This window comes from Barbatula barbatula (assembly GCF_947034865.1).
Source record: "Barbatula barbatula genome assembly, chromosome: 19".
Classification (NCBI taxonomy): domain Eukaryota; kingdom Metazoa; phylum Chordata; class Actinopteri; order Cypriniformes; family Nemacheilidae; genus Barbatula; species Barbatula barbatula.
Window position 1 is genome coordinate 4,090,072 of NC_136782.1, and position 27,725 is coordinate 4,117,796.

The following is a 27,725-nucleotide window of genomic DNA, read 5'->3' on the forward strand; positions in this document are numbered from 1 at the left end:
TGCTGTCATGAACATGAGAAGTGACAGCACAGTTAAAAGTTTGGAAATGTTGTTAAAGGGATAGTTCACAAAAAATAATATTCTGTCATCATTTACTCAACCTCAGCTTGTTCCAAACCTGTTTTTTACCAAAGAGATCTAACCCCCCATTTACTGCCATAGTAGGGAAAATAAATACTATAGTCAATGGGGGATGAGATCGGTTTGCTTACTGACATTCTTCCAAATATCTTACTTTGTGTTTAGCAGAACAAATACATTTATACAATCCGAGGGCCAGTAAATGATGACAGAATTGACCTTTTTTTGGTGAACTGTCCCTTTTATTCAAGCTTTAACTTTTGCAGTTACCGAGCATCATCACGTCTTATAGTCCTGTCAGCTATATGTTTACTTTCCCTGCTGTATGAAAAGCACAGAGACTGTAAGACAGAGAGATGGATGATGTTTTATGGTCAGGAGCTTTGCTCTGCTTCTAATTGGTTTCAGGACAGCTGCTCTAATCAGCAAATGTGCCGAAAGAGTTTGTAGGTGTGCGTGTGTGTTTAAGGTAAATGCTGAGAAATGCGTAACAAAACAAAAGAATGCATTCTAAAGTATTGCTTAGGAAAAGGGATAAGCTGTATGTATTGTGTGTGTAAATGCTGAGGCCTGCATGTTGTTAAATGCTGACTTGAGGTAAGGGTGTAGTCCGATAGTCTTTTCACTTCACTTGTGAATTTTGCTTAAACAGCTGAATACCAAAATAATCCAGCGTGAGTTTATGTGTGTGTGAGCTTTTGTAGTCCGTGCCAGGTTATTTTTGCTTCCTGACATCTAACCTGTCTGCACACCTGCGACTGGTCTGCTATTGTGTTTGGTGTGTAAGAAAGAGAATCGTTGTTTGGTAGTTAGTGGTTTGAACACGTTCACCTCAGATGAAAGTCAGTGTAACAGAACAAGATGGTGCAACTTCATACAGGAGTTTATTCAATAATTAATTCAACAGGTGAGTATATGCATAGAATGTGAACGGAATCGAGAATCAGATGTATAAAATTGTCCTTTCGGTCTAGGCGATCGTGGATGGCTGACAGAGGAATCCGTGGATGTGCAGGTAAGTGGATGCTGTAGAGAACTTGGAAGACTTGGATGGCAGGTAAGGCTTTGCGAACTTGGAAACACTAGGAAACACTTGGAAACACTCGGAAGACTAGGAAACACTCGGAAGATTGGGAAACACTCGGAAGACTTGGAAACACTCGGAAGACTTGGAAACACTCGGAAGACCTGGTGCAGGTGATGATGATTCGAATTCTGTTGAGCATGGGAGGGATGGAGGATTGGTGTGAGAGAGCCTGGTGTCTCTGTGACAGTTTCCCCCTCCAGGGTCTGCTCTTGAGGGCTGCAACCTCAGTTGACGCGGTGGCCTGCCCCTTGCTCCATGGGGCTGGCTTGGTCCAGGTGAAAGGTGGTGAGGAGCTCTGGGTCAAGGAAGTCATCCCGATTGAACCCAGGAGCGTTTCTCCTAGCCATATCCTTCCCAGTCGAACAGCTACTCCAGATGGCCCCCGCGGCGAAGAAAGTCCAGTATATACCTTACGAAGTACATGGTGCCATCTTCCACGTTCAATACAAAGCTGTAAACCCCCGTCCAGACGGATGTACTCTTGCTTGAGAGCTTCAGATATGTACTCCTACATGGCCTTCTGTTTGTGTAAAGATAATAAGTAGATTCTTCCCTGGGGCACTGGCTCGCCCTCCTTTAGTTCTATGGCACAGTCCCATGGTCGGTGGGGTGGTAATTGGGTCACCCGGGCAGGAGAGAATACATCTTGGAACTGGGTATATTCCTTGGGAACTTTGGCAAATTAGTTCTCTGGGGGACTTTCGATGGTGGTGGCGCCGAGATTGACTGGAGTGGATGATTTGGGTAGAAGAGTTGCCAGGTTCGGGAAGCATTTGGAAAACAATCCTCAGCCCAGTTGAGAATTTCACTGGTTTTCCAGCATATTTCCGGATAGTGGTTTATGAGCCATGGGTTACTCAGGATGATGGCCGTGGTTGGCTGCTCCAGGACCAGTAGATCGTGACATTCCCCGTTTGCAGATGAAGAGGCCCCACTAGGTATTTCACTGTCCGTTTGCTCAGTGGCCATCCTAAAATGGAACGGACTTGGTAGGGGACAGGGATGTCTGTCTTCGGGAGCTTGAGCTGGCAACAGAGGGCGCTGGAGATGAACTTCCCGGTGGATTCAGAGTCGACGAGACCTGGGAGAACAAATACAGAATCAGACGAATTTTGTGGGAAAACGGTGTGAATTGTTGTCTATGTTTTACGGTAACTTCAGCAGCCGCCTGCACGTGAACAAGAGCGCCAATCTCATTGGTCGGCTAATTTTTAACACAGCGCGTTAAACCAAAAATGACGCTTTTACACCTGGCGTTTTGCGTGTCGGTGCGCACACTCACATTGGCGCCCTTTCTTCAGTCAGGAGGCTTAGAAAACGTAGATCTTAGTTACATTAATATTCAGTTCGATTTAATTTTATTTATGTTGCATTGTTTCAAAACAGCTTTACAGGAAGAAAGACAAAAACTGACCATTTTTAATACCATTTTATTTTTTAGAGAGAGCATATAAATAATTGTATGATAGGCTTGACTTTTAATAACAAAGATTATAAAATAGATTTGCGTTTTCTACCAAACCTGTTACAAATCACCCCAATCTCTACTTAAACGGTACAACCCTTTGGAAAATAAACCATGTTTTTATTATAGTTAAAGGATACTTGTTCATTTTTTTTACCAGATTACCATTGGCATTAGCATATTTTTACCACAGCTAAATTGTGGTTATTTATGTGATTTTACTACAAATAAAACCAAAATATTATGATTGCTTTCGTTGATCCGTGGTTCATTTTATAAGAGAAAGTGTGGTATTTTAGTAACTATGTTTGCCATGGTAACTTGGATCAAAAATCATGATTCTAAAATAGAAGTAAACTCTAGTTTTTAATGATATACAATTTCCTTCCCCATAAAATGTACCATTGTTTTATTATAATAGAAGTGTAGTAACCATCACGTTTGAAATACAAATATCACTGTTAAACTGTGGTTATACTGAAGTAAAACAATGGGTCCATTGAACATTTTTACTGTTCATTTTCAGTGATTCTCTAATTCCACGAACTACAATGTTTATTGAATACATAATATATAGTAAAAATCGCGGTGCTTTATACGGTGTTCAGTCATAGGCCTTAACCAACTATTATTTCCACGGTATCATTTATTACAGCGATAAAGGGTCACGTTGACCTCTGGCAGCTGTCCAATCCATCACGTAGGATCTCTCCTCCGGAGAAGTTTTAAGGAGGTCTCACATGACACCGGGCGGTGACGTCACGGCCGTGTGTCTGATATCGGCGGAGCTGCGGCAGCTCCCGTTAACGGCGCGCGGTACGACGCAGGTGATGCACGAACCCGGTCCGACGCTCGCTCCAGCCTCCGCCTCGTCCGAAGGGAGAAAAAAGCTACACAACAACAACACCACCACATCTACCACGCCACACCCGTGACAGTTCCCCAGCGCGTGCGAGCCGCGGGTTCATCACCGGTCAACGCGTGAATTGACGTCCGTGCGCAGCAGCGAACACCGTGTCACCGTCATCCTTCTCCTCCGTGACCGACAGCAGCGCAACGGAAGATGGAGAGCAAAGACAAGAGCGCCGGTGAGCTTGAGCGACTTTACATCATTTAACGGACAGGGCTCTTGCGCGCGCGTGCGTATGCATGTGTGTTGTGTATGCGAGTGCATACGAGTGTGCGTTTGCGTGTATGCAAGTGTACACGTGTGTGTATATATATATATATATATATATGCATTAGTGTGAGCATCGTGCGCGGGTGTGTGTGCGTACTGCGGTACTCTGGGCTGCTGTCCTGTTGGGAGTCTGGGGTGGGGTGCTGATGTATGTCCATATTCACATGTGTCATCCTCCTCAGAGGAAGCTCTCTCATCCGTGGGCGATGCTTTGCGGAGGTCTTCGGTGGCTTTAAAACGTCCTGATGCAGCAGAAAAGCCTCTGGCAGGGGAAGGGGTGGTCTTCATCCATGTATTGGATTCAGGATGTGTGTGTGATGGAGCTCCTCACACGCGGCAGCTGTTAAAACCCCTTAACACAACCCGTCCACATCCTTTTATGTGCACGCTACCGTTCGTTTTTGTGCCTGTGTCCCTTAGCTATCAATGCTTATTGATTTGAGGGCAAGATATGGATCGTATAATGTGTCTGTGTGTGTTTGATGTCAAATATGTTTCTGCGTTTCGGTCATCAGTATTCAGGGTGTGTAGCACTTTCAAACTCAAGCGCAGCCATATGTTGGAGGTGAAACTGAGCAAGTTTGTAAGATTGTTTAAGATGTGATAAGACCTAGTAGCGTCAAACACATGTTGTGTAGTTACTGCCCCCGGATTGTTTGTGTGTGATGCTGGTCCGTCATATGGCCCAGTATCCAGCACTAATAAATGGATTTGGGTCATCCGAGACGTTCTTAAATCTATATGTGTGGCTATTGGTGTGCTGTAAATACAGTGGCACAAAAAAGTAGATACTTGGGTGACACTGACAAATCTTTAATGTTTTCTTAGTGTTTTTTAATCAACTGGTGTCAATTAAGTGATTTGTGCATATGTGAAGTTGGTTTGGTACCCGACACAAACACTTGAATACCTCTTTCTATGCAAGCAAGATTTGTTGAATATTTCAAAATGTATCAGAATGGAACACATATATGCAATCGTGGAAAATATCGCATTTAATTGTATAAACAATTATTTTGCGGTTCCTTTTCTTTTTCTTCCGTCAAAACTTTTCTTAGCATCTTCACACGTCTAAAGGAATAGATCACCCAAAAATAACGTTTTTATATAATTTACTCACCCTCGTGCCACCCTTCGGCATATATGACTTTTTTTTCTTCAGCTAGACACAATTCAAGTCATTCGTAAGATGTTTTAGCCGTTCCCAGCTTGGTGATGGATGCAAAATGCCTCATTTTTTCAAGCTCCAGAAAGTGCATCTGTCCGTCAGAAAATACTAATAAATGTCTTCTGAAGCAAAACTATACGTTTTTGACAAGTGTATTTAGCCAATAGAGTTTAGACTTTGAACATTTTTAGATACTGTATTCAAATTGTCATTTATAATTCGGAAATAATAATCTTATTGGCACCATATTTTATTATTTAAAACACTGTTATCATGTCCTAACTACTGATTGTTACTGATTGTTAAAGATATCACGTTATATTTTAGCAGAATGTTCTTTACATTATGTAGAATGATATTATAGAAAAGCTAAAGAAAAAGACAAATTTATTGTTAGAAAACGAAATAAACAAATAGCTTTATAGTGTTTAAATGTCTTTGATTTGTTTGTCTGTTTTATAAAACCAATATGCGAACATGTCTGTGATGTCTGCATTGTCTGAATGTTGTGACTGTATGTTTGCTGAGGTTTGTTTCTAACACGCAGCTGTATTCTTGATGCTTTGCAGCTTCACAATTGCATCAGTGAAGAAATTATGCGATTTCTGACCTCAGTTCTAAATTTATGTGGATGTCAAAACAAAGAGTGTGTGTGACAGTATTGTGGGTTAGTAAAGTGTGTAGAGCATTAGTTTGTTGTCATTAAACACATGGGTTTAATGTCGGTCTTCTGCTCTGTTTTGTGTTCATGGAGAGCATCAATGGCGAGTGCAGTTGTATTATAGAAGCGGTTATGTTGGACGGCAGGCAGGGTGTGTGTGGGTAAACTGAGATCTCGGCGGTTGATGCTGCAATTGATTTTGGCTCCGACTATCAAACGACGAGACAACAAAGCTAAACACTCTCTCACACATACATTCTTCTGTATCTATGTATCTGCATGGGTGAATAAATGCAAATAATTTTTTAAGGATCGAAGCATCTCTGAGGTAGTAGTGTTATTACAAAGATGTTTGGGCATTCGGATGGAAGCTGTTCTTTGGGAGACTTGAACAGCAGGTGGCACAATAGAGCAACACAAACCTGCAGCAGAATTATTTACAGTTGAGGAGGAGATGAGATGGATACAACGATGTGATAAAATGACATCATAAAAAAGGAAACATGTATTAAGAGCGACATGTATGTCAAACCCATTTCTAGGGTGGAGCAGAAGAAAATTACTTTGTGTGTTTCATTGGTGTGAAGTACTTTTTGCTGACCTCACAAATCCTTGAATTAATATCTTGACTCTTTGAGTTGATGTGATAAACACACACACACGCACTGCTCGGATGTTTATTCATCCATCTATAAGAGGACGTTTCATAGATTTCTATTGTTTGTATACACAGCTTAAACAATATTTTTTCAGCAGTCTTGCTCACATGTTCTGCGTGAAACGGTCATTTAATTTTTCAACAGACTAATGTGCGTGTGCATGCATGTGTGTGTAAGACACATCGCTATATGAATTATTAACACACAGAAAATTAAGTCGTTCAACGGATTGAGTCTTAGAATCGCCTCTCTCTCTCTCTATGATTAACGATTGGCAATAAATAAAACTATTGATATTTGTGTGTGTGTGTGTGTGTGTATGGAGACTCTTGGCCTTGGCTAGATGCCAAAATGTGTTTGATTTAGACAGTTGTCATTTTGATTTCTCTCTCTTTCAAGCACACACGCGCAGTTCTCACGTACCACATACAAGCTCTGTCCATTCTCACCTTATTACAACATTCCCCAACTCTTGACATTTCTCATGAATACCTGTTTGTGTGTTTTAAGTCAGAAAGGCAATATGCAAGCACATATCCACAAATGTTACGCTATTTGTGTTGCACTCTGCTTGTATCAAAACAATGCCTTCCAACTTGTTATGAATCTGAACACCAGCAACACTTTCAAGTGTCAGCCAGTGAAAACGGGAATTTGTTTTGGGCTTAAACATCGGGAACAGAAATATTAGCTTCACACTTGTCGCGTCCCAGCCGCCAAACAGTCACAGTGGCCTGAAATGATCCTGATGGTGCAGTGAGACTGCCGAGACCTCTGCTGCTCAATTGCGGAACAACATCCACCAGCGGCCTTGCACACACACACACTTAAATACATTCAGACGCTATCCATGACAACCAAGGGCGTAGCACAGAATTTTGGGCCCTGTGCAAAGGCAATGTGTGGGGCCCCTCCACGCTCTATACCAAGTAAATTGTTATATTTATTTATAATACAGCGGTGAATCTCATTTCTGTATGAATTGTGATATACGTCAATGTTAAAAGATCACCTCAGTCTCCCCTTAAACATGAATTGACAGCTGAACTATATTTGATTTGAATTGTATTTCATTGCGACGCCCCTGAGGACGACACACCTTTTCCTACAAACACATCAACATTCATGTGTTTCTAACCTCAGATGCATTCTAACCTTCACGCTCAACTGCGTGCATGTGTGCGTGATATTGAAGAATGTTTAGGCACAGCACTTTCTGTCTGTAAACAGCAATATAAATAGCCATGGTTCTCAGTAAGACTAACTTACACTCTCAGAATAGATGCTCTTCTTCTCTATTACACAAGGTCGTGCCACAGAAACAATTTCTCACGGCTGTGTCATTTATTTGATCAAAGGATTATGGTTGAACAGTCTGTGTGTTCATATGTATATGTGTGTTGGAAGCAGTTAAATGCACTACACTGGACAAAATCAATATCTTACAATTACTTTACAATTATTTTTTATCAAAAATATCTAAAAATACTTAAATTAATTTACATGAGTAGCTTAATGGCCTAGTCCTTAGTTTTCATGACCAAATGTTCATGCCATTTGGGTAAGACAAATAAAATGTATTACAATTTCAACTTAATTCAATAAACTTTAGTTTGAAAAAAGTATTAAGCATAAACTCACTTAATTTTGATACTTTTTGTTCAAGAAAAATGACGTAGTATCCTTAGTCTTGATTTAATAATTGTTTTACATTTGTACCAGACAAGACAAAAATACTAAGTAAGAAATGTTTTATTTTTGCAATGCGTTGAAAGTGGCAGGCAGATGACTCACACACACACATATACCAGTACATTAACTCTGGCCAACACACACGTCTCTGTTACAGACACACCCCCACTAACACACACACATTTGCTCAGGCAAATATCCGAGGCACACAGACGCACTCATTCGATGGACATTTAAATGTTTTACATATGGAGTCTAGAGACTTCTGACTAAAACACTCATAATACCGATCCGATAAACACACACATGCTTAAGGGCCAGTCAGACGTGTAGTGTGTGTGTGTGTGTGTGTGTGCGCGCGGTCATGACACGTTACTGTAGTCTGTTCCGTCGTCTGCTGTCTAACAGCAGTAAAGGTGAAGATGAAGAGGAGGCTGAAGGACCGGCAAAGATCATCAAAACTGAACCTGGTCAGTTTCTCTGAGGTCAAATATCCTTATGTATGATAAGCAATGATTATGTCGGGTCACAGTGCATTTCAGCGGCAGTCTTAAAGTTAAAGAAACCACCCGATCGCACTTTTAAATGCAAAAAATATGGTTTATTATTGCATGTTATTTTAAGATCAAGTGTGTTGAAAGGAGCTGTAAGTAAATTGAATCAGAGGTTTTGATTGTTGTCCGGGTGAATCCATGAATTTGGGGTCAAATATGAGCTTTGTTTTTAACTTTAGAGAAATTCAGCAGACATGCTCCTCGGGTGCGGCTGGTCGCTTACTGAGACAGACTGAATTGATTGATTTAAGATCTAGCTGTGCGGTTGTATCGCAATGCCATTTAAGGGAACAGTGCACACAAAAATGAAAACTCTGTCATCATTTACTCACCTTCAAGTTGTTCCAAATCTGTATAATTGTCTTTGTTCTGATGAACACAGAGAAAGATATTTGGAAGAATGCTTGTAACCAGACAAATTGTTTGCCACCCATTGACTCCCATAGTGGGAAAAAATGCAATGTTAGTCAAAAGTGCCCCAGAACTGTTTGCTGTATTCTTTCAACAGAACAAGAAAATATGATCAAGTCATTTTGACTACTGTAAAAAAAGGTGAGATCTGTTTGTTATTAGCATTCTTACAAATATCTTTCTCTGTGTTCATCAGAACAAAGACATTTATACAGATTTGGAACAACTCGAAGGTGAGTCAATGATGACATAATTTTGTCATCCAACCTTTAACATGACCACAACAGATTCGATTTCATGATGATGATAAAAATGAGATTACTTTGTGTGTGTGTGTGTTCTGAACGCTCAACTCCGTTTATAAATACACAGATAAGTGTGTCAATTCCACTCTCCTGTTTCTCACACCGTTCTTTCCTCTGAAATGTCATGACCCCCGTGCCTGACCTTTTGACGTCCGCCCTTAATTTACTCCATGTTCGTTCGGGTGGTCTTCATGAAATCATAACGCTGAAGGACACTGCACTCGTATGCTCTGATGTGTTACGTCAGTATTTGTTATTGTTGTTGTGGTGGTGGGGAAGCTGTTCTATGCGTGCTGCCAGGACATGTTCTCATTCATGTTATTGTCACTCAACATGTTATGTGTGTGTCCGTGTGTACAGCTGTGTTTTCTCATTTTAGCAGTGGGGGCAAATATTTCCGCACCTCGTAATTGCTCCGTTAGAGAGAAATCGTATATTACAAAGTAACTCAGGTTCCATGTTTCCCCTTACATTTTGACAGAAGCATGTAAATAGAGCAACATAATAAATGTGATGTGGCCTGATGTTGGATAAAAGTCCTATTACAACGCTATTGATGCTGTTTATTACAAATTGATTACATCAATCATCTCAAGGTTATTAATATTACAAGTATTGGATTATTATGTTCACATATTGTATTAGTAGTCATATTATCAAATAATATATATAATGGTAACATTGATTTGTATGATTAAATATTACAATAATTTTAAATCTAACAATTTTGTTCATAAATTCTAGTAAATGTGAAAACGAAATAAACCTAAATGCTAAATCATAAATGTAAGAATCAATAACCAGACGCACATTTTGATAGCGCATTGAAGTTATTCAGCAGAATGAAATAAACGAAATCCGGGCGCGTCCAGAGTCACCAATGCGCGTCACGGGAGCCCCGGTGCGATGACGTCACCGACGGGGTGCCAGAAGTTTCGACCGGTTTTGTGGTGCCCCCAAGTGTCTTAAACCTTCATCACCTCTGCAGACACATTTCCAATGTCCGATGCCCGTATTCCTTTTTTGCCAGTCACATTATAATCAATGAACAAAACAACAATCGCCTGAATGTTAAAACATGCTACAACCGTTTCCTGAATAAACACGATAAAGTAGAAGAGGGGGTTTAGCGTGCTCTCTGTTGGTTTTAAACAAGTCCCCGTGCCTGACGTCAGCGAACCCCCGCTACGTCACCACCCACGCATCCCTGCGAGGCACGGCGTCTTCCCTCACGCCCCGCGCGAAATAAGCGTTGAATACCTGCCGTCAGCTCATTGCGATGATCAACTGGCTGGATTTACGACTATCCCCGTGCAGATCGTGAGAATGTGCCAATGTAGCGCGTGTGAGTCTTTTGTCTGCGGCGCGCGGATTCAGGACCGGAGCGCGTGAGATGATGAGAATGACGATGCGCGAGAGTCTGTGATCGGTACTGTGTGGGACGGGACCTTGCAATGAGGATTGCGCGGCTGCTCCGGCAGAAAGGAGCGCACATGCTGCGGTGTTTGTGCGCGCAGAGAACCGAACCGAGCGACACCGATACCGGTGAGACACTGCGGACACACTCACTCACTCTAGACCTTACACATCATATAGACCTTAAGAGTAATACTATGATGTCAAATAATAACATTATTGTTCTATTTTCTACCTCTAAACCAAATTCTCACACGAATCTGTTGACATTTGTGAAATCTCCAAAGAGATTATCTGTCTAATTTATGTCATTTAACATGTTGAGGACCGCCTATGTTCTAAGAAGTTGTTTCTCTTTTATTTGTTTCAGTGATGGCGTTTTCAATTGGTCTCATCGTTTTTAAGTCCCTCTAAATGAAAAGGGTCAAAAATGAATTGGTGATGTCAAAGCGTATGTCTTTTTATAAGTCTTATGCGTCCATATTTATTTCATTCATCATTTTTGCATGTGTAGTTGTGACCGTTTTGTCGGCTCACAGATATCAATAATTGGATATTTAGGGTTTGAATGTGCCTTCCTAAAGTTTCTGTGTTGTTATTTGTTTATGGTAAACTTTCCGTTGACAGAAGATTGTGCGTTGGCTTTTTCATCAAATGTCAAAACCCTACTAAGACCATTCTCTTTCTCACTCACTCATCTTCCTGTTTTTATTTTTTTGGAGTTAAACAAATCCCTAAGTAAGTAAATTCAATTAGCTAAGGCAAGTATCAATAGGACTGTTACTCACCGTGGGTTAGTGACCACAACACCCACTTGCTCTTTTCGTGAGCATCATTATTGCTGTTGAAATGAATAATTGTTGTTAAGGGGATAGTTCACGCAAAAATGTTTATTCTGTCATCATTTGTTCCAAATCTGTATACATTTCTTTGTTCTGCAAATCTCATCCTTCATTTACCGCCATAGTAGGAAAATAAATACTATGGGAGTCAATGGAGGATGAGATGTGTTTGGTAACTGACATTCTTCCAAATATCTTCCTTTGTGTTTAGCAGAACAAAGAACAGAACAACCCCGAGTGCAAGTAAATTATGACAGAATTTGCATTTTTCTGTAGTCGTGCCACAGGTGCATTGTGGGATGTCATCTAGTGTCTTTGTCTGATTTTGGAATCCATCGGTGCATTAGGCCCACACACACATAGCCTGGAATACAAATTCTGTCCACATTTACTCATTCATGTTTTTAAAACCGACTCCAGCTTTTTTGGTTTTCATTTACACTTGAATTTTGACGTCTCCTTAGCTGCTGCTGTGGCCTTATGGGATAGTAAAGCATCCGTACGAATCTCAGATTCAGCTGTTGTTCACTGGATCACGTGACCGAGCACTCTGACGTCCTGCTCATTTAACACTCGATGAAAAGACGCTTTAGAAAGATCAGTGTAGTGTTTGGTAAATGTGATTTTGAATGAATTGCATCAGTGAGCTGAAAGCCTTTCCTCTGTTGCCATGGAAACCGCCTCATTTGTGTGAGGGTCGCTACAGTGATCCTGAGTGCGAGCTTCACGTTTGTACTCAAATGTACTTGTTTAGGGGTCGAGAAACAGCGTCTGTGTAATTGTCTGGTAGAAATAATTCATGACTCTGGTTATTTTTAGCAGCCTGACCTTGATTTTCGAGCGTCGTTCTTTAAACGACGGGAATGTGAGAGTGGATCTGGTTAATAATTCTCTTATTTCAGACCGTCACATCACGTTTTATATCAGTAAACAAACCCTTCAAATAAACCAGCGTTAACTGGGCACGTTTCCCATACTGATGTGTTATCACAGCTTCTTCCCAACATTGGTTACCATGGCAACTGTTCCTGTGTCACTGCAGGGATGCCGTTGCGTTACCGCGACGTCAGTGATTCACCTCTACGATGGCACCAGTGTGACATTTGCTTTAAATGTGCTTTTGAAAACTGTGTTTGTTGTGCATGTTGATACAGTCGATATACAGACTCGATCAATTTGATCGTTGTATAATTTGTTAACGTTGTGTTTCTTTTCTATTAATCCACAGGATTTGTACATTTTTGTGTGTGTGAGAAAGAGTGTGTAAGGGTAACACAAATGTATTCAGTCAACATGCAAACAGGTGGTAAAAAAACTGAAAGATTGCATATAAAAAGTTATTAAGATCATGAAAAAAGTTATTTTATGTGGTGCGCACTTGTATGGGTTTTTTATTCATGATAAATCAATTAATCAATCAGTTTTTTAATAGATTCATAATATTCACAGAAATGTATATCTCTAGTGTGTGTGTGTGTGTGTGTGTGTGTGTAAGAGAGGGTGTTATACAGATTTGTGTGTGTGTTTAATGTACAGCCCTACATGATCAGTAATGGTTGAATGGACCTTTTTCACAACCCTAAGATGATGCACACATTCAAAAATCATCAGCATTGTACATACTATTTACTTTACAACATAAACTTTTCACAAAAATGCATGTACGTTTATAACACTATACTTTGTATTATATTACCTTTGCATCAAATTACAAAAAAATTGTTAAAGCTAATACGACAGGGTTTCTTACAGCGTCTATGGAAGTCTCAGTAAATTTGACATCATTCTCTGTGTTGACTGCCGTTATCAGACTCTCTCTATAAAGTAGTGAAAACGTTGCGTTTTTCTTTTTCTATTTGAGCAAATGAGAATGCAAAAATATATTTGTGGTAGTCTCCCATTCACCACTATAGCAATTTACCCAACTATGACAACTTTCGCTGCTGAGGAACCAGGAAAGGTGAATAAGGTCCATTATTGTTGTGACGTAATATCTGGTGTGTGGAAATGTCTTCATTTAGATAAGTAAACGTGTGCCCGCACATGGAAACGTGAGAGAGATAGATGTGTATGTGGAGATAAACAGATTTAAAAAAGCGAACTTTTGCTTTGGCTGTGTGTACCCAAACACAAACCTACAGAGTGTGGTTGTAGCTGTTATGAGGTTGATTTAAAGGCAAAATGCATGAGTCGGTTCAGAATTTTCTTTTGTCATGCTGGTTGGAAATCTCTTCACATCCTGGTAGCAATCAAAAAGTATAGTGGTCACATTTTTTGGGGTATTTAAATGTCGCCTGTGAAAGGCATAGGACCGAAAAACGTCCGACCAATAAAAACATTCTGGCCGAACGTTTTGACCATAGCCATTTGTTGAGACTGGTCCAGTTTACATATTCATCCAAAGTTGTTTCAATATTGAGAGAATGGCTAAAAGCAGCAAATCCCGACTTGCCAGAGGAACCCTCAACTAGTAAATATAAAGAACGATAGATATTATTTGAAAAAACGTCTGGACCACGAAAGAGGTAAAACTCGAATTAACATCGGTGCAGTTTTTACACGATGGAGACAGCTACGGGAGGAAAAGGGTACGAGCGACGATACCATGGTTGCTCTGTTTCTTTTGGACAAGTATGAACATGCTTGGATAATAATGAATTGGTGCTTTGGAAGGCGATTCACATGGAGGATGGGATCATGATTTCAGTGCTAGCAGGCTAAAGTCAGCACCTTAAGACATAATGCATCCCAGCCTTTAAGTTTGTTTCTAGTTTGTACTGTATACTGCACATGTTACTGTACTGCCCCCTAGTGGAGTTAATGCAGACACACTTTCTTGTTCAGTGTCTCTTGCTGGATGAGATGTAAAAGAGAGAGTATTATGATGTCATATAGCTCTACTATATCAATAGTGCATTGAATAATGATTACACAGCTGCTGTGAGAGATAGTGATGTCATGATCACGAACTGCACATGATTTGCTCTGGTTGTCAGAGGGTTACGATGGCAGTATGAACAATGTTTGTTTGGTTTACTGTTTGTTCGTAGATGTTTTGAGGCCGGGTGATTTTTGTGAGAGACAGACTTGAATAAAAGCAGAAGGGTTTGTGTGCTTATAAATGATGCAGGATGGTTGCATCACACACACATTCTCTCTCTTTCTCTCCATAAGGTTTATTCGTGGAGCTGTACTTGTGTTGAGAGGTGCACTGCACACTGCTCAACGCTAACTGGCGGCATATCGCCGGAAATGCGCTGTGCTGTGTGTATGTTTAATTGTTAATGCCCTGTGTGTGTGTTCTTGATCTTTACAGGTCAGGGTTTCCTCTCATTGGTCAATAGTCACATCAGTGTCGGAAGATTGTATATGTTTCCTTTGTGTGTGTGTGTGCACAGCTATAAAGAAAAATGTGATTAGCTGAAACTGCAAGGATCAATTGATCGTGTTTTACTTGCACGGACCTACTGGCCTACTCAGCGGAGACTATAGATAGATATCCTCTCTCTCTCTCTCTCTCTCTCTCTCTCTCTCTCTCTCTCTCTCTCTCTCTCTCTCTCTCTCTCTCTCTCTCTCTCTCTCTCTCTCTCTCACTCTCCCTCTCTCTCTCTCTCTGTGATGAAATAATCAGTGTTGTGATGAAGGTTGAATGATGTATCTGGGTCACAGTGATCGGCCTCTTTTACCGGAGACTACAGAAATCATCTCTCAGCACTTGCCTGCTCCGCACATTCGATACAGTATTGGTATCTGAGTCAGCACCTGCTCAATCAGACCTGTCCATCAAGGGCCGGACCCACAGGACATCCGTCAGATCCTCTCTATACAACTACACGCACAAATATGCGCAATCCATCATAAAAAGCAATCAAAATGAAGCCAAACCGTCAAGAAATGTAATTATTGTAATGTGCCAACTAAATAAATGAGTCGTGGGGCTCATTTGCTGTTTGACAGCTTTCAAACGTGCTGGCAGAAAGACATTTTTATGTTCAGGAATGTTTACGTGCATCGTGCGACAAAGGGATTTAGACTTGGTTCACGAAACGTTTAAATGCAACATTAAATGAACATGCATATCAGTCGAAACGGTCCGATCTGATTTCATGTCGTTTTGTATTATGAACGAGCCAGCGACGGAACGGACCCTATGTGTTTTTTGATGACATTATGCTTTTTCTCACACATGAAGTCACTTGAAGTGCGTTCATTGTATTGTTTTTTGATGTTCCCTGGTAATCGAATCTACCAGACGAGCTGCTGAAACATGTCAAATCTTCAAAAACACACATTTAAACAAGCGTTACAAAACCAGTTATGCTCCCGGCGTGTCTTATTTTTTAGGGAAAGCAAAAGCTTTGACCCGCTTGCTCTGTTCCCAGTCGAGTCGCTCTCTTTCTCTCCGACCACACACACCCTTCATCGTTCACCCCCCCCATCCTCCTCTCTCTTTCTCACAGCATCACTCCCTCTTCATCCAGACTGCTGGTATCACACGAGACGCATCTTTAGTGGGAGTCTTTGATTCCCAAAGCCGGAGGCTTTTGCTAGTTTTGGACGTTGGACAGAGATGGGACGAGGGTCCTCGAACCAACATGGCGAGGACGAAGCGGACCTAACTTGCAGTGAAAAGCATCCGTGATGAGAAGTTTATAGCCGGACCGTCAGACAGCATCTCCTCGACATCTTAATCCTGGACACATCTGACGTCATGCGTAACTAACTCTTTGACAGTGTTCCTGTAAGGTTCGTTTTGGACGACCCGTGCATTTAACTCTGCGGTTACGTAACTCGTCAGTGCTTTCCGTAGAAGAAACCTTGTCTGTCGGTATCGCTCATGCTCCGGTGCATGACTGCGCGCGCGCGCTCGCTCGCTCCCTCACGTGAATCTCGCACCGTTTACAATCGTCCCCGCGTCGGCTCTCTCTGGCCGGTGATATGGCCGCGGCGATCGCCAGTTCGCTCATCCGACAGAAGCGGCAGGCGCGCGAGGCCAACAGCGAGCGCGCTGCGTCCGGTAAGCGCCGCTCGAGCCCCGCTAAAGAGCCCGGCGGCCGAGGAACCCTATGCGCGCGGCACCTGTTCGGACTCTTCGGTAAAGTTCGACTCTGCAGCGGGAAAAAACGACCTGTGCGCCGGAAACCAGGTCAGTTCATTCACCCGCAAGCCCTCACGCACCTAAATTAAGAGTTTAATTTAGCCCGAGTGTCTCACGTTAAGCTTCATTATGTACCGTTTATTGGTGTACATGTCATTTTGAATTGTACAGCTTTATAACTTGTATTTATTTGGTATTCTGGCCATCATTATAATGTCTGACCGACACCTCATAAATCTTTCTAGCTGAATTGCGCCAGCAACAAAGGTCACGGGTTCGATCCCAGAAAACACAGGTTTAACTTAACTTGATGAGGATAAAAGCATCTGTCTCATGCATGCATTTAAATAAAATTTGAATTTTAGAAGTGTCTGTGTGTTTGTCAGGGTTTTGATCAAATTCGTGACCTTTTTTCTGAATTTAGCCTCAAAACAATGAAGTGACGGCAGGCGTGAGCCATGGTTTCACAGAGCAGAAGGGAAGCAGATTCAGCCCACAGGGTGTCATGTTTACTGAAGTCATTAGCGAGAAGTGACTCAAATAATGAAAGGTTTTAATTGCTTTTCGGTAAGGTGAAGTTTTACTGTAAACTGGTGCGTTTTTTCGTTCATTAATTTCTTCTGAACGTCTCCGTGATTAAATTTGGCCGGCGATTAATTGTCTAATAAATCAATGCGATTATGATGATTTATTGTCTGTTTAGGGTGCTTTGGTGATTACTTGTCTGTTTGGGGCTTTGGCTATTATGACAATTGGTTGTCTGTTTGGGGGGGCTTTGGCGATTAATTCTCTGTTTGGTTGCTTTGGCTATTATTTGTCTGTTCGGGGCTTTGGCGATTAATTCTCTGTTTGGTTGCTTTGGCGATTATTTGTCTGTTTGGGGGCTTTGGCGATTATTTATCTGTTTGGTTGCTTTGGCGATTATTTGTCTGTTTGGGGCTTTGGCGATTAATTCTCTGTTTGGTTGCTTTGGCGATTATTTGTCTGTTTGGGGGCTTTGACGATTAATTCTCTGTTTGGGGGCTTTGGCGGTTAATTGTCTGTTTGGGGGCTTTGACGATTATTTGTCTGTTTGGGGGCTTTGGTGATTAATTCTCTGTTTGGGGGCTTTGGCGATTAATTCTCTGTTTGGTTGCTTTGGCGATTATTTGTCTGTTGGGGCTTTGTCGATTAATTCTCTGTTTGGGGACTTTGTCGATTAATTTTATGTTTGGATGCTTTGGCGATTATTTGTCTGTTTGGGGCTTTGTCGATTAATTCTCTGTTTGGTTGCTTTGCCGATTGATTGCCTGTTTGGGCGCTTTGCGATTAATTGCCTGTTTGGTTGCTTTGCCGATTAATTGCCTGTTTGGGCGCTTTGCTGTTAATTGCCTGTTTGGGTGGCTTTGCCGATTAATTGCCTGTTTGGGCGCTTTGCGGTTAATTGCCTGTTTGGGTGGCTTTGCGATTAATTGCCTGTTTGGTTGCTTTGCCGATTAATTGCCTGTTTGGTTGCTTTGCCGATTGATTGCCTGTTTGGGCGCTTTGCGGTTGATTGCCTGTTTGGGGCGCTTTGGCCATTAATTGCCCGTTTGGGGCTTTGACGATTATGGTGATTAATTGTATGTTTGTGGGCTTTGCCGATTATAACGCTTAAATGTCTGTTTGGGGCTTTGATGATTAATTGTCTGTTTAGGGCTTTGCCGATTATGGCGATTAATTATCTGTTTGGGGCTTTGCCGATTATGGCGATTTAATTTTCTGTTTGGGGCTTTGATGATTAATAGTCTGTGTAGGGCTTTGCCGATTATGGCGATTAATTATCTGTTTGGGGCTTTGCCGATTATGGCGATTTAATTTTCTGTTTGGGGCTTTGCCGATTTTGACGATTGATTGTCTGTGAGGGGGCTTTGCAGATTAATTGTCTGTTTGGGGTACTTTGACGATTGTGACAATTAGTTGCCTGTTTCAGGGCTTTGACATTTAATTCTCATACATTTTTGATTTGGCTTTGAAATTACCTATTGTTCTGAATATAAGAAAAAATGGGGTCATCATATATTCAAGGTGTGGGCTTTTACGTGTCAATAATACAACCACCAAATACTTGTAAATTGAGTAAATTGATCAGGGTTGAATTAAAGCCATTAGCCATAGAAAAGCTTCTAGTCTGTTTTTTTCTCACTTTTACAATAACAGATTACAATAACATTTTACTTCTGTTTAAGAAATTTCGGTAGGCTGGTTTTCACACTGAGATTAGCTTAAATAATATTAAATTGTACTGCAGGTTATTTTATGGTATATGCTTTAAAGTTTTTTTTAAAGTGATGGTGTTGGTACATTTGACCTGTATTACCATACTTTAGTTACAATATATTCACTAAAATATGCAATATGCAGGCACTACAGCCCCTCCTTGTGTCTCATATGGAGATGTGCAATAATTGCGATGATCTGAAACCATCAATGAGGTATTTAATAATCATGACAGCCCTACTTGTGTCTGTGTATTTTGCCACACTCCTCTTTCGTAAGATAATATATGTTACATAAAGGAACATCTTCATTGTGCAGGTTTTCAGAGGTTTCTTCAGCAAAAAAGCAACTTATTTTGTTTTTTGTTTCAGAATCTCAGCTGAAGGGGATAGTGACCCGACTTTTCAGTGAGCAGGGCTTCTTCCTGCAGATGATGCCCGATGGGACCGTTAGTGGAACCACAGATGAAAACAGTGACTACAGTAAGTCTCTCTCTCTCTCTCTATCTCTCTTTTTCCGTTCTCAGTGACACATGTGCAGGTTCGGTGAACCTTATGAAACTTGTCCATGTCACAATTCACTGCAGACTTAAAAGATATTTTGAATCAGAAAGTGCTGGTGAATATTTGTGGTTTATCATAATGCAGAGAAATTTGGTGATTTTTAATAACAATGTAATTGATTCTTTCATTGAATTTTGGGGTAAAATGTGATTTTGTCACACACACACACCTGCTCAGAGCAGACACCACAGTCATGTGCACGTGTGTGTTTCTGTGTGAGATCTTGCCTGAATTCACAACTTGTGTTTTTCTCAGATCCACATGTTCTTTTCTGAGCATGGACACACACACACTCACACTCTTTATGAGCTCATCTCCTCGGGGCACTTGAGAAAAATGTTTACTCATAAACATCAGAATTTTTTAAGTGTTACAGCTCATGTCTCTGAAGGTCTCCCACGCAAGCTTCGAGTTTCCTGTGAGATGTTGGTGAATTTCATAGCCTGCCTTCTTATCTGCACAACTCACATTAGCGAGACCAACAGGCTTAGATGGCGAGTCTTTGTGTAGCATGAATGACAAACATATTGGTCTGTTCAGCCTCGGCTCTTAAATCTTAAGAGAGATTCTGTGTTAAAACACATGAAATGCTGATCGTTTTACATTTCACTTTAATCTGAAATATTTCCAAAGATAAATCTATTGTTGGATCAAAAATTGATGGGGTAAAGAATTTAAAGTACAGTAGGTGTTTACACACCCATCTCGGTCATTCATACTTTAAAGAAAGATTTAGACCTGCTTTCATTTTCTATTCCCTTTCGAGAGAGGTCCCTCAACATTGCAGAGTTCTGCTATGGGAACTCTTCCCTTCTCCACTTTCCTGAAGTCTTATTGGATAACGGCAGTAAAAACTGGACAATTGTCGCAAGACATGCAACATCTGAGCCCAGATCCCGTGCAAACCTTTAGCATTTTTAGTCTGTGCCACCTCGGTCTGTTGTTCATGCGTCCCCTCCAGCTCTGGCTGAGGTCCCACATGCCAAGAAACGCTTTCTCCTGCAGAACGAGTCGAACATGTACTGATTAGTACGGTAAAAAAGATCAGTAATGTCATACATTAATTGAGAGGGCAGTGTTCGTTCAAGAGCCCTCTTCTAGCAGGCGGTGCAACTCCTCCTTTGGGCCGATGTCACCTGCTCTCCATCAGGGCGATGCATATGCCCGGTCAGATGAACTGCAGTGTGGACATGCTGTCGAGGGATGGCCCCCTCACAGGGAATGGAGGTTGAACCCTTAGTCAGTGAACTTGATCTGGGATCGGTTCGGGAACTTTTTGCGACAGAGAGGAATACGCATTGGCCTCTGTTCTAATCCATGTCGAGCTCCCCGCTGCGGGGCACGCTCTCACAAGTCATTTTCACCCGTGAAGATTTTACCGTTGGTGCTAAGAAAAATCAGAACAGAGACAGCTGCCGGGACGCTGAACATGGTTTCCCGACCTAATGGAGCTACTGCAGCGCCCCCGTGGCCGATTCCGCCGAGGAGGGATCTGCTGACCCAAGAGAGTGGCACTATTTGGCACCCCGAGCTGTGGCGTCTGCACATGTGGGGAAAACGGTCTCGACCTGGAGCTATATCCCGTATCTGACACTCTAGCCTTTCTGCAGCAGCGCTTGGACGCCGGCGGCTCGCCGTCTATCCTGAAAGTTTGTGTCACTGCTGTTTTTGGTGTTTTTCACTGGCAATGTCTCGTTTCCTCCTCTCAGAGAACCAAGGTTACGACAGTACCCAGAGACATTTTCCGGGCACAAGAGAGCTTGTGATGCCCGCTGGCTTTTCCACGAGTTCTTCCCGTTTGGCAATCAATAAATAACAGCACACGCAGGCTTTAATGACGCATTTGGATAAATTATATTGACTTTTGAATTATTGAATTATATTTTCTTTTGAAATGTGATTTTGTTGTCAAATATATCCTGGGTATTGCGGGAGATACGCTATTATCTCAAACATTAAGATGAACGGTCAAAAAAACCCTGAGATAACATTAAGTTTTAAAGAGATCTCAACAATGTCTCAAACTTGCTCAGATTTGCCAAATTCAGAAGTCAGAGTTAATGTTGTATTAACTCTCCAAGACCTAAACTTAAGGCTGTCATGTAGTTTGTGTCTATTTTACTTTTTGGGGGATTTTTGATTTTTCAGACAGTTATTTGCACTATTAAGTCTCCAGAGCTGTGACAGAGCAGTGTCTGAGCAATAACAATGTTGTTTTGTTTGTGTTTCAGCTCTGTTTAATCTCATCCCGGTGGGTTTGCGTGTGGTGGCAATGCAGGGCGCGAAGGCTGGACTCTATGTGGCCATGAATGGAGAAGGTTTCCTCTATTCCACAGTAAGACCAAACTGTATTTGTGTGTGTGTGTGTGTGTGTGTGTGTGTACATGCCAACGAATGTGTGTTTTCTGTGTCTGTATTTCTTAAGAATTCCTCAGAATTTCCTGAATTTGGTTAGTTTCTTTTCTATGTAGCGTTTGTCAGGGTATGTACTATTATGCAATGTTGTGTGTGTTCAATTGCGGGTTTGTGAGGTTGTGGTGTTTTGTGTAGTGTCTGGTTGAAGGTGGTCGAACCCTATGTGATATGATTTCAAGCACAGACATTAATATTGTTTTAGGTTCCTTTAAGAAATAACAGATGCAGACCTTTAAAGATCGCGTATGACAGGCAGTTTCTCCCAATCTCATATTAATCTTGAGTGGCTATACAGTAGTAATGCATACGTCATATCTTCGAAGAGTACTTACAGTAGTTTGATCAAACTTATAAAAGAGACATACAGCTGTTCGATTATTTCCGGTAAAACACGAGGTGGAACTAGTTTGACTTATGGCGTGCAGTTCATGTCCGGCATCTTTTAGCTCTGGGACATAGCCATCTATCAGTTGCAAACAATCTCCAAATCAAGCATTATATGCACTGTTTATATAACATTCATCACTGAAATGCTGTGAACAAACCGACAGACCTAAACTTCACTATTGCAAGGGTAACCAGCCACAGCGCAGCCGTCCATCTTGGTGCTGGGCACACAATCTTGATGGTTGGCGGGCTCTCTCTTTTCGTACAGGTGGAAGGAAATGCCATATTTCTATAAAAAAGAGCCCAAAGGCAGTAAATATAAGGAAAAAAGAATTGGAGATAAGATGGAGCCCTGGGGAGTTATGTCATGGAGAGAGCATCTGTACTCTGCATTCATAATTCACAGACTTGTTCTATGAAACATTCAGACATGACCTCTGAACTACACACATTCATACTGTTGGAAAGCAGCAGTGGCAGTGTTTCACGCACGCACGCACGCACGCACGCACGCACGCACGCACGCACACACACACACACACACACACACACACACACACACTGTTAATAGACACTTAAACTCACAGAGCTCTAGCAGTCGGGTATGTTTCATTTTAAGAGGATCTGATTTAGACTAAACTCACAGGCGTCTATATTAACATTACGTGTGTGTGTATATGTGTGAATCTGTGCATCTGGATGTTGTTCTATCTTTGATGTGAGATGGTGTTAAATTAGTTTTCATGTGATAATGAACTTCCGCCAGTGTGACTGTACTTGCATGAAATGAATGCAGGATCAAATGCGTATGTAAGTTATTAATTGTGGTGAGGAAGGCGGGACATGCTGTCAAAGAGCCCTCGCTGCCGAGGGTGATCGCGGTGCTGAGGAGTTCGGGCAGCGCGGACGGGGGAAGTCCGTGAGTGGCTACCCGAGGCGGTGGTGCTGGATCGAGAAGTCGGATGGGACGAGGACCTCGCTGCCGTGTTCCCGGGTTTCGGCACCAGTGTAATAAAGTTCCATAGCAGGGAAGGAAGGAGGCGGGAACCCGCGAACATTCAAACACCAAAACTTTAATGAAAATCAAATAAACAAACATGGAAGTAAAGACCGGCAGCCACCTCACGGTCGACTGCCGGCCATAAAACATACACAAACTAAACACATGTTCGGGCCCGGTCCTCTCTCGTCAACAGTCCTGCCGATCGTCCTTTTAAGCTCCCAATCTCCTCCGTGATAAGATGCGGGACCGGTGCGCGCACAGCTGCTTGCACTTATCACTCACACCACCGGCTCCGCGTCATGGCTCTCATCCAGCCTTCCTCACCACATTAATATACAGCATTGAAATGTTTAACTATTTATATTTGGGAAGAAACAGATCCTGACGTTTAAACTTTTTATTTAAGTTTAACTTTTTTTTCATTTATTTAGACTGTTGTATGTTTCATTTATGATGCACTGTGAGTGCTACAGAGTGTGTTCAGCAGTTTTATTGTTGTGGTGCTGTAGATCACGCACTCATGCAGTGTAGTGTGTGTGTGTGTGCGCGTGCGTGTGTGTGTTCACTGCTGGTTATTTAGTGCCGTTTCATTTTCTAAAGTGGATGCTGAGAGAGCAAACTTACCACATCTTCTTAATGTTGTGTGTGCGCGCCCCACCACACCTCTTTTACTGTATATTGTGTGTGTTTGTATCATGCGCTTTTTTCATCAAGAAACAAAGATATATAAATGCAACAAAGATCCATAAAAGGGAAGGAGGCGGGAACTGGCGAACATTTAACAAACTTGAATCAAATAATACAAACAATAACACGGAAGTAAAGGCCGCAAAAACATAAACACAAACTTAACACATGTCCGGGCCTGGTCCTCTCTCGTCATTACAATCCTGTCGCTCCTCTCTTATGCTTCCTGAGCTCCTCCGTGAGAGATGCGAGACCAGTGCACGCACAGCTGATGCTTGTTATCGCATTTACATCGAGGCATTTGGAAGACGCTTTTAGCGACTTACATTGCATTATCCTATACATTTTACATAGGTATCTGCAATCCCCTGGGATCCAAACCCACAACCTTGCGTTGTTAACGCAATGCTCTTACCACTGAGCAGTAGGGGTTAAAACGATATAGATAATCTGTTTCTTTGTCTCGCTTGTTCACCTGAGGTGGTTTCTGCTCTGGATGACAGTCTCCACCCTTAACACCTGATCACAGAAAATAATTTTTATAAAACTGGGACAAAGACGCACACACTCATGTGAAAGCTTTTAAAGTGTTTTTACATTCCAGTTATTCATCACTCTCTCTCTCTCTCTCTCTCTCCGCAGGATACCTTCACACCGGAGTGTAAGTTTAAGGAGAGCGTGTTTGAGAATTATTACGTGATCTACTCGTCTACAGTGTACCGACAGCACGAGAGCGGCCGCGCCTGGTACCTCGGACTCACCAAGGACGGGATCATTATGAAGGGAAACCGCGTCAAGAAGACTAAACCCTGTTCACACTTTGTGCCCAGACCCATTGAAGGTGACAAGAAACACACATTCATTGCATTTACATTTAGGCATTTGGCAGACGCTTTTATCCAAAGCGACTTACATGCATGATACTATACCGTTGTATTTGAGTATGTGCAATCCCTGGGATCGAACCCATGACCTTGGCGGTGCAAGTGCCATGCGCCAACCACTGAGCTACATGAAACACACACACACACACCTGATCAATTTTGATATTATATATTAAAGCCTGTCACACACAGGATACATTTTGGTTTTATATATTAAAGCCTGTCAATCTCTTTTCTGTAATTCATCTGGATAATAAACTTCCAGAGATTCACCAAATTGCAATAAAATAGATTGTAGAGCCAAACGTTTATAAGTCAATACTTGGAAAAGCTGTGGGGTTTATTAAAATGTGCCTCTCTGTTTTGCAGTGTGTATGTATAAAGAGCCCTCGCTGCACCAAATCGACGAGAAACAGCAATCCAGGAAAAACTCAGGGACTCCCACTATGGGCACCAGAAAAGAGCTCAACCAGGACTCTACCGACCATGAAGGATCATAGCCACACAAATACACATCCACACACACACACACTGATCTGTAAATGTACACAACACACACACTTAAACACACCCTCTGGTGACCCCTGGAGCTGAATGCTTTCTTACACCCGACAAACAACAGCATCTACAAACATCAAACGAAAATAAAGTCATGTGAAACACAAACAAGTTAAAGAAATAAAACAACGGCTGTGACGATGTTTTAGGAATATTTGAGAATCAGGACATGATCTTACATTTATGCAAAGTCTGGCAAGGGTCCGTCGGAATCACGTCGCCGTGGAGACGCGTGCAGGTCTTTCTGTTGGGTGTCTGAGCTTTAAGCCATGTTTGATCTTCACACCTTGATTTATGAATGCCAAAAGCACTTTCACGTAATGCTATACGTCACTCGCCTCATTAATACCGAATGTTCTCGCATCATTGCTCTGGGTTTTTATTCGGGGGTGGGTGAATTCTGCTCTCTGATTGGGGGAAGGGTTTGGGAATCGTGCCCTGCTGATAGGCTCTGACAGTCATGTGACCTTAGTGGGCTGGATTAGATTAATCCACTTTATAACACCACGCAGATTCGCTTCATCTCACTGTATACTCACGTTGTGCTAAAGGGGTCATATTCTGCATTTTTGTAGCAATGTATTTGTTTACAGATTTATTTTTCAAGCGAGGATCACTTGCACTGGTTTCTTACGTTAAAAAACATATTTTAGTATTTCACGGACGTCTCTCTGTCGTCGAGGCTGGTTCTGCTGCCGTACCTTTAAGACTTGTGCCGCTGGTGTGTGATCGGTTTACCGTAGACTGAACAGGCGTGTAAATATGTAAATGTAGCCGGACATATGTTAATGTGCATGAACATGTAATCCCAGACATTTTTTAGGGATTCTATAAATGTTGAGTATACATACGTTCAACTTTTTTAATAAGATGTGATATGACCCCTTTAACATGTGAAGCCTTGAGGAAATTGTCCCTGTTCAGATGAGATTTGTTTGGTTTCTAGCTCTTTATTGATGTATCGTACAATAAGGTTTGTCACGGTAGCCTGACACACGTTCAGACACTTCTACATTACAGACATCAGCTGTGACTCTGCAAACGAATGCCATCTGAACACGACTGAAGTCAACCAGGGGATTTCCAGTGACGTCACACAGGAAGTGATGTCATACAGTATGTGATGTAACCTCTGCGATTCATTTCAGCGCTTCTACACCGTGTGCTCGTGGATCACTTTATGTCAAAAACTCCTTATCTTTCGCTTTCTGAGAGATTTTATCCTGCCAAAAGCACAGACTGCCCTCAAAACTGGACATAAACCGGATGACCACTTTAAACCCAGTGTGTATTACTGCCACTGATTTCCTTTACTCATCAGACTGCGTTTGGAATAAGATACTAACATACTGTACACTATAGACTGTGTGCTGCCTTGTGTAAAAAAATACAGCGAAGAAATGTTTCAAACTGTAGTATGCTGCACTGTTGTCACGTGACCTCATTATGTTGCATGTTTAATTCAGCGAGTGGCTTCCGGTTTGTAACTCAAACGGTTGTTTCGCAAACAGTGGATCAAATAAAGTAAAAAACAAATCATGAAGTTGATATTACATTTTTTAATTGCATGAGAAATAGTGCAATGTGGGATAGCGCAGTGTGCTCTATGTCATAGGTCATTCGCCGCATACTATGTCCAGTGTAGAGCTAGTGTGTTAGTATGCTGTTCCGAAGTCCAGGTTCCTTCCCCTTTAAGTGTGATCTACCTGTTCATTGGTCAGATCCATCGATATAAAGGCCAGTCGGCTGTCTTTGGACGTCGACGGCGAGATGTCTTCCATTAGTGGAGCTGCACCAGCATCAACAAAGGGGGGTCAAAGGTCAGGGTTCCGAATGTGAGCAAAATCAAGAGGGCATGATGGGGTGTGTACAAATGAAGATGTCTGCCTGTATTTCAGAGAAGACGATTTGTTTATTGATTATTGCCATGCTGAAATGATCTTTCGCTGACGTGGGAAGTTCATTCGTTCGCTGATGTTCGCACCTTAAATCTGTACACGTTCATTTTCATGATGTAAAGAGGTCTGAATAAAGCATTAAACCTGCCACAGAAGGAAAATGTCATTTCAAAATAAAACAATTATGAAACTCCTGTCTGCTTTCAGGTTTTGTCTCCACCCAGCACACATGCGTATGTTCTGTGTAAAAATCCACTTCAGTACTTTAATCCACAAACAAAATCTCCTACATCTGTTTCTTTAGATTTTTGGCAAGTCCATTCAACTTTGCTGCAACACACACGCACAAGCGACTAGTCGTGATGTTTTCTCCAGAGAAATAAAGCCTTTAGAGAGAGATTTTTAGTTGTGAATAAATTAAAACAGCCGATGTTTACATCTCATTTTGAAAGTGATTCATTGGCCAAAAATAA

The 27,725-nt window shown here is 41.7% G+C and overlaps 1 protein-coding gene across 3 annotated transcripts; it reads left to right on the plus strand.

Annotated features, from left to right (window-relative positions):
• Positions 1–3,385: 3,385 nt before the first annotated feature.
• Positions 3,386–27,447, plus strand: fgf12b (fibroblast growth factor 12b; the record flags this gene model as incomplete). 3 transcript variants are annotated; one of them, XM_079480827.1, is made up of 5 exons in its annotated part: positions 3,386–3,721; positions 19,229–19,339; positions 21,652–21,755; positions 24,555–24,753; positions 25,166–27,441. In XM_079480827.1, 5 exons carry the CDS (start codon positions 3,697–3,699, stop codon positions 25,294–25,296), a joined length of 570 nt encoding a protein of 189 aa, XP_079336953.1. In that variant the 3' UTR covers positions 25,297–27,441. The 3 variants fall into 3 exon arrangements, with proteins under 3 accessions (XP_079336953.1, XP_079336952.1, XP_079336951.1); XM_079480826.1 differs by lacking the exon at positions 3,386–3,721 and adding an exon at positions 8,147–8,463 and having other exon boundaries at positions 25,166–27,447; XM_079480825.1 differs by lacking the exon at positions 3,386–3,721 and adding an exon at positions 16,460–16,667.
• Between the last annotated feature and the right edge of the window lie 278 nt (positions 27,448–27,725).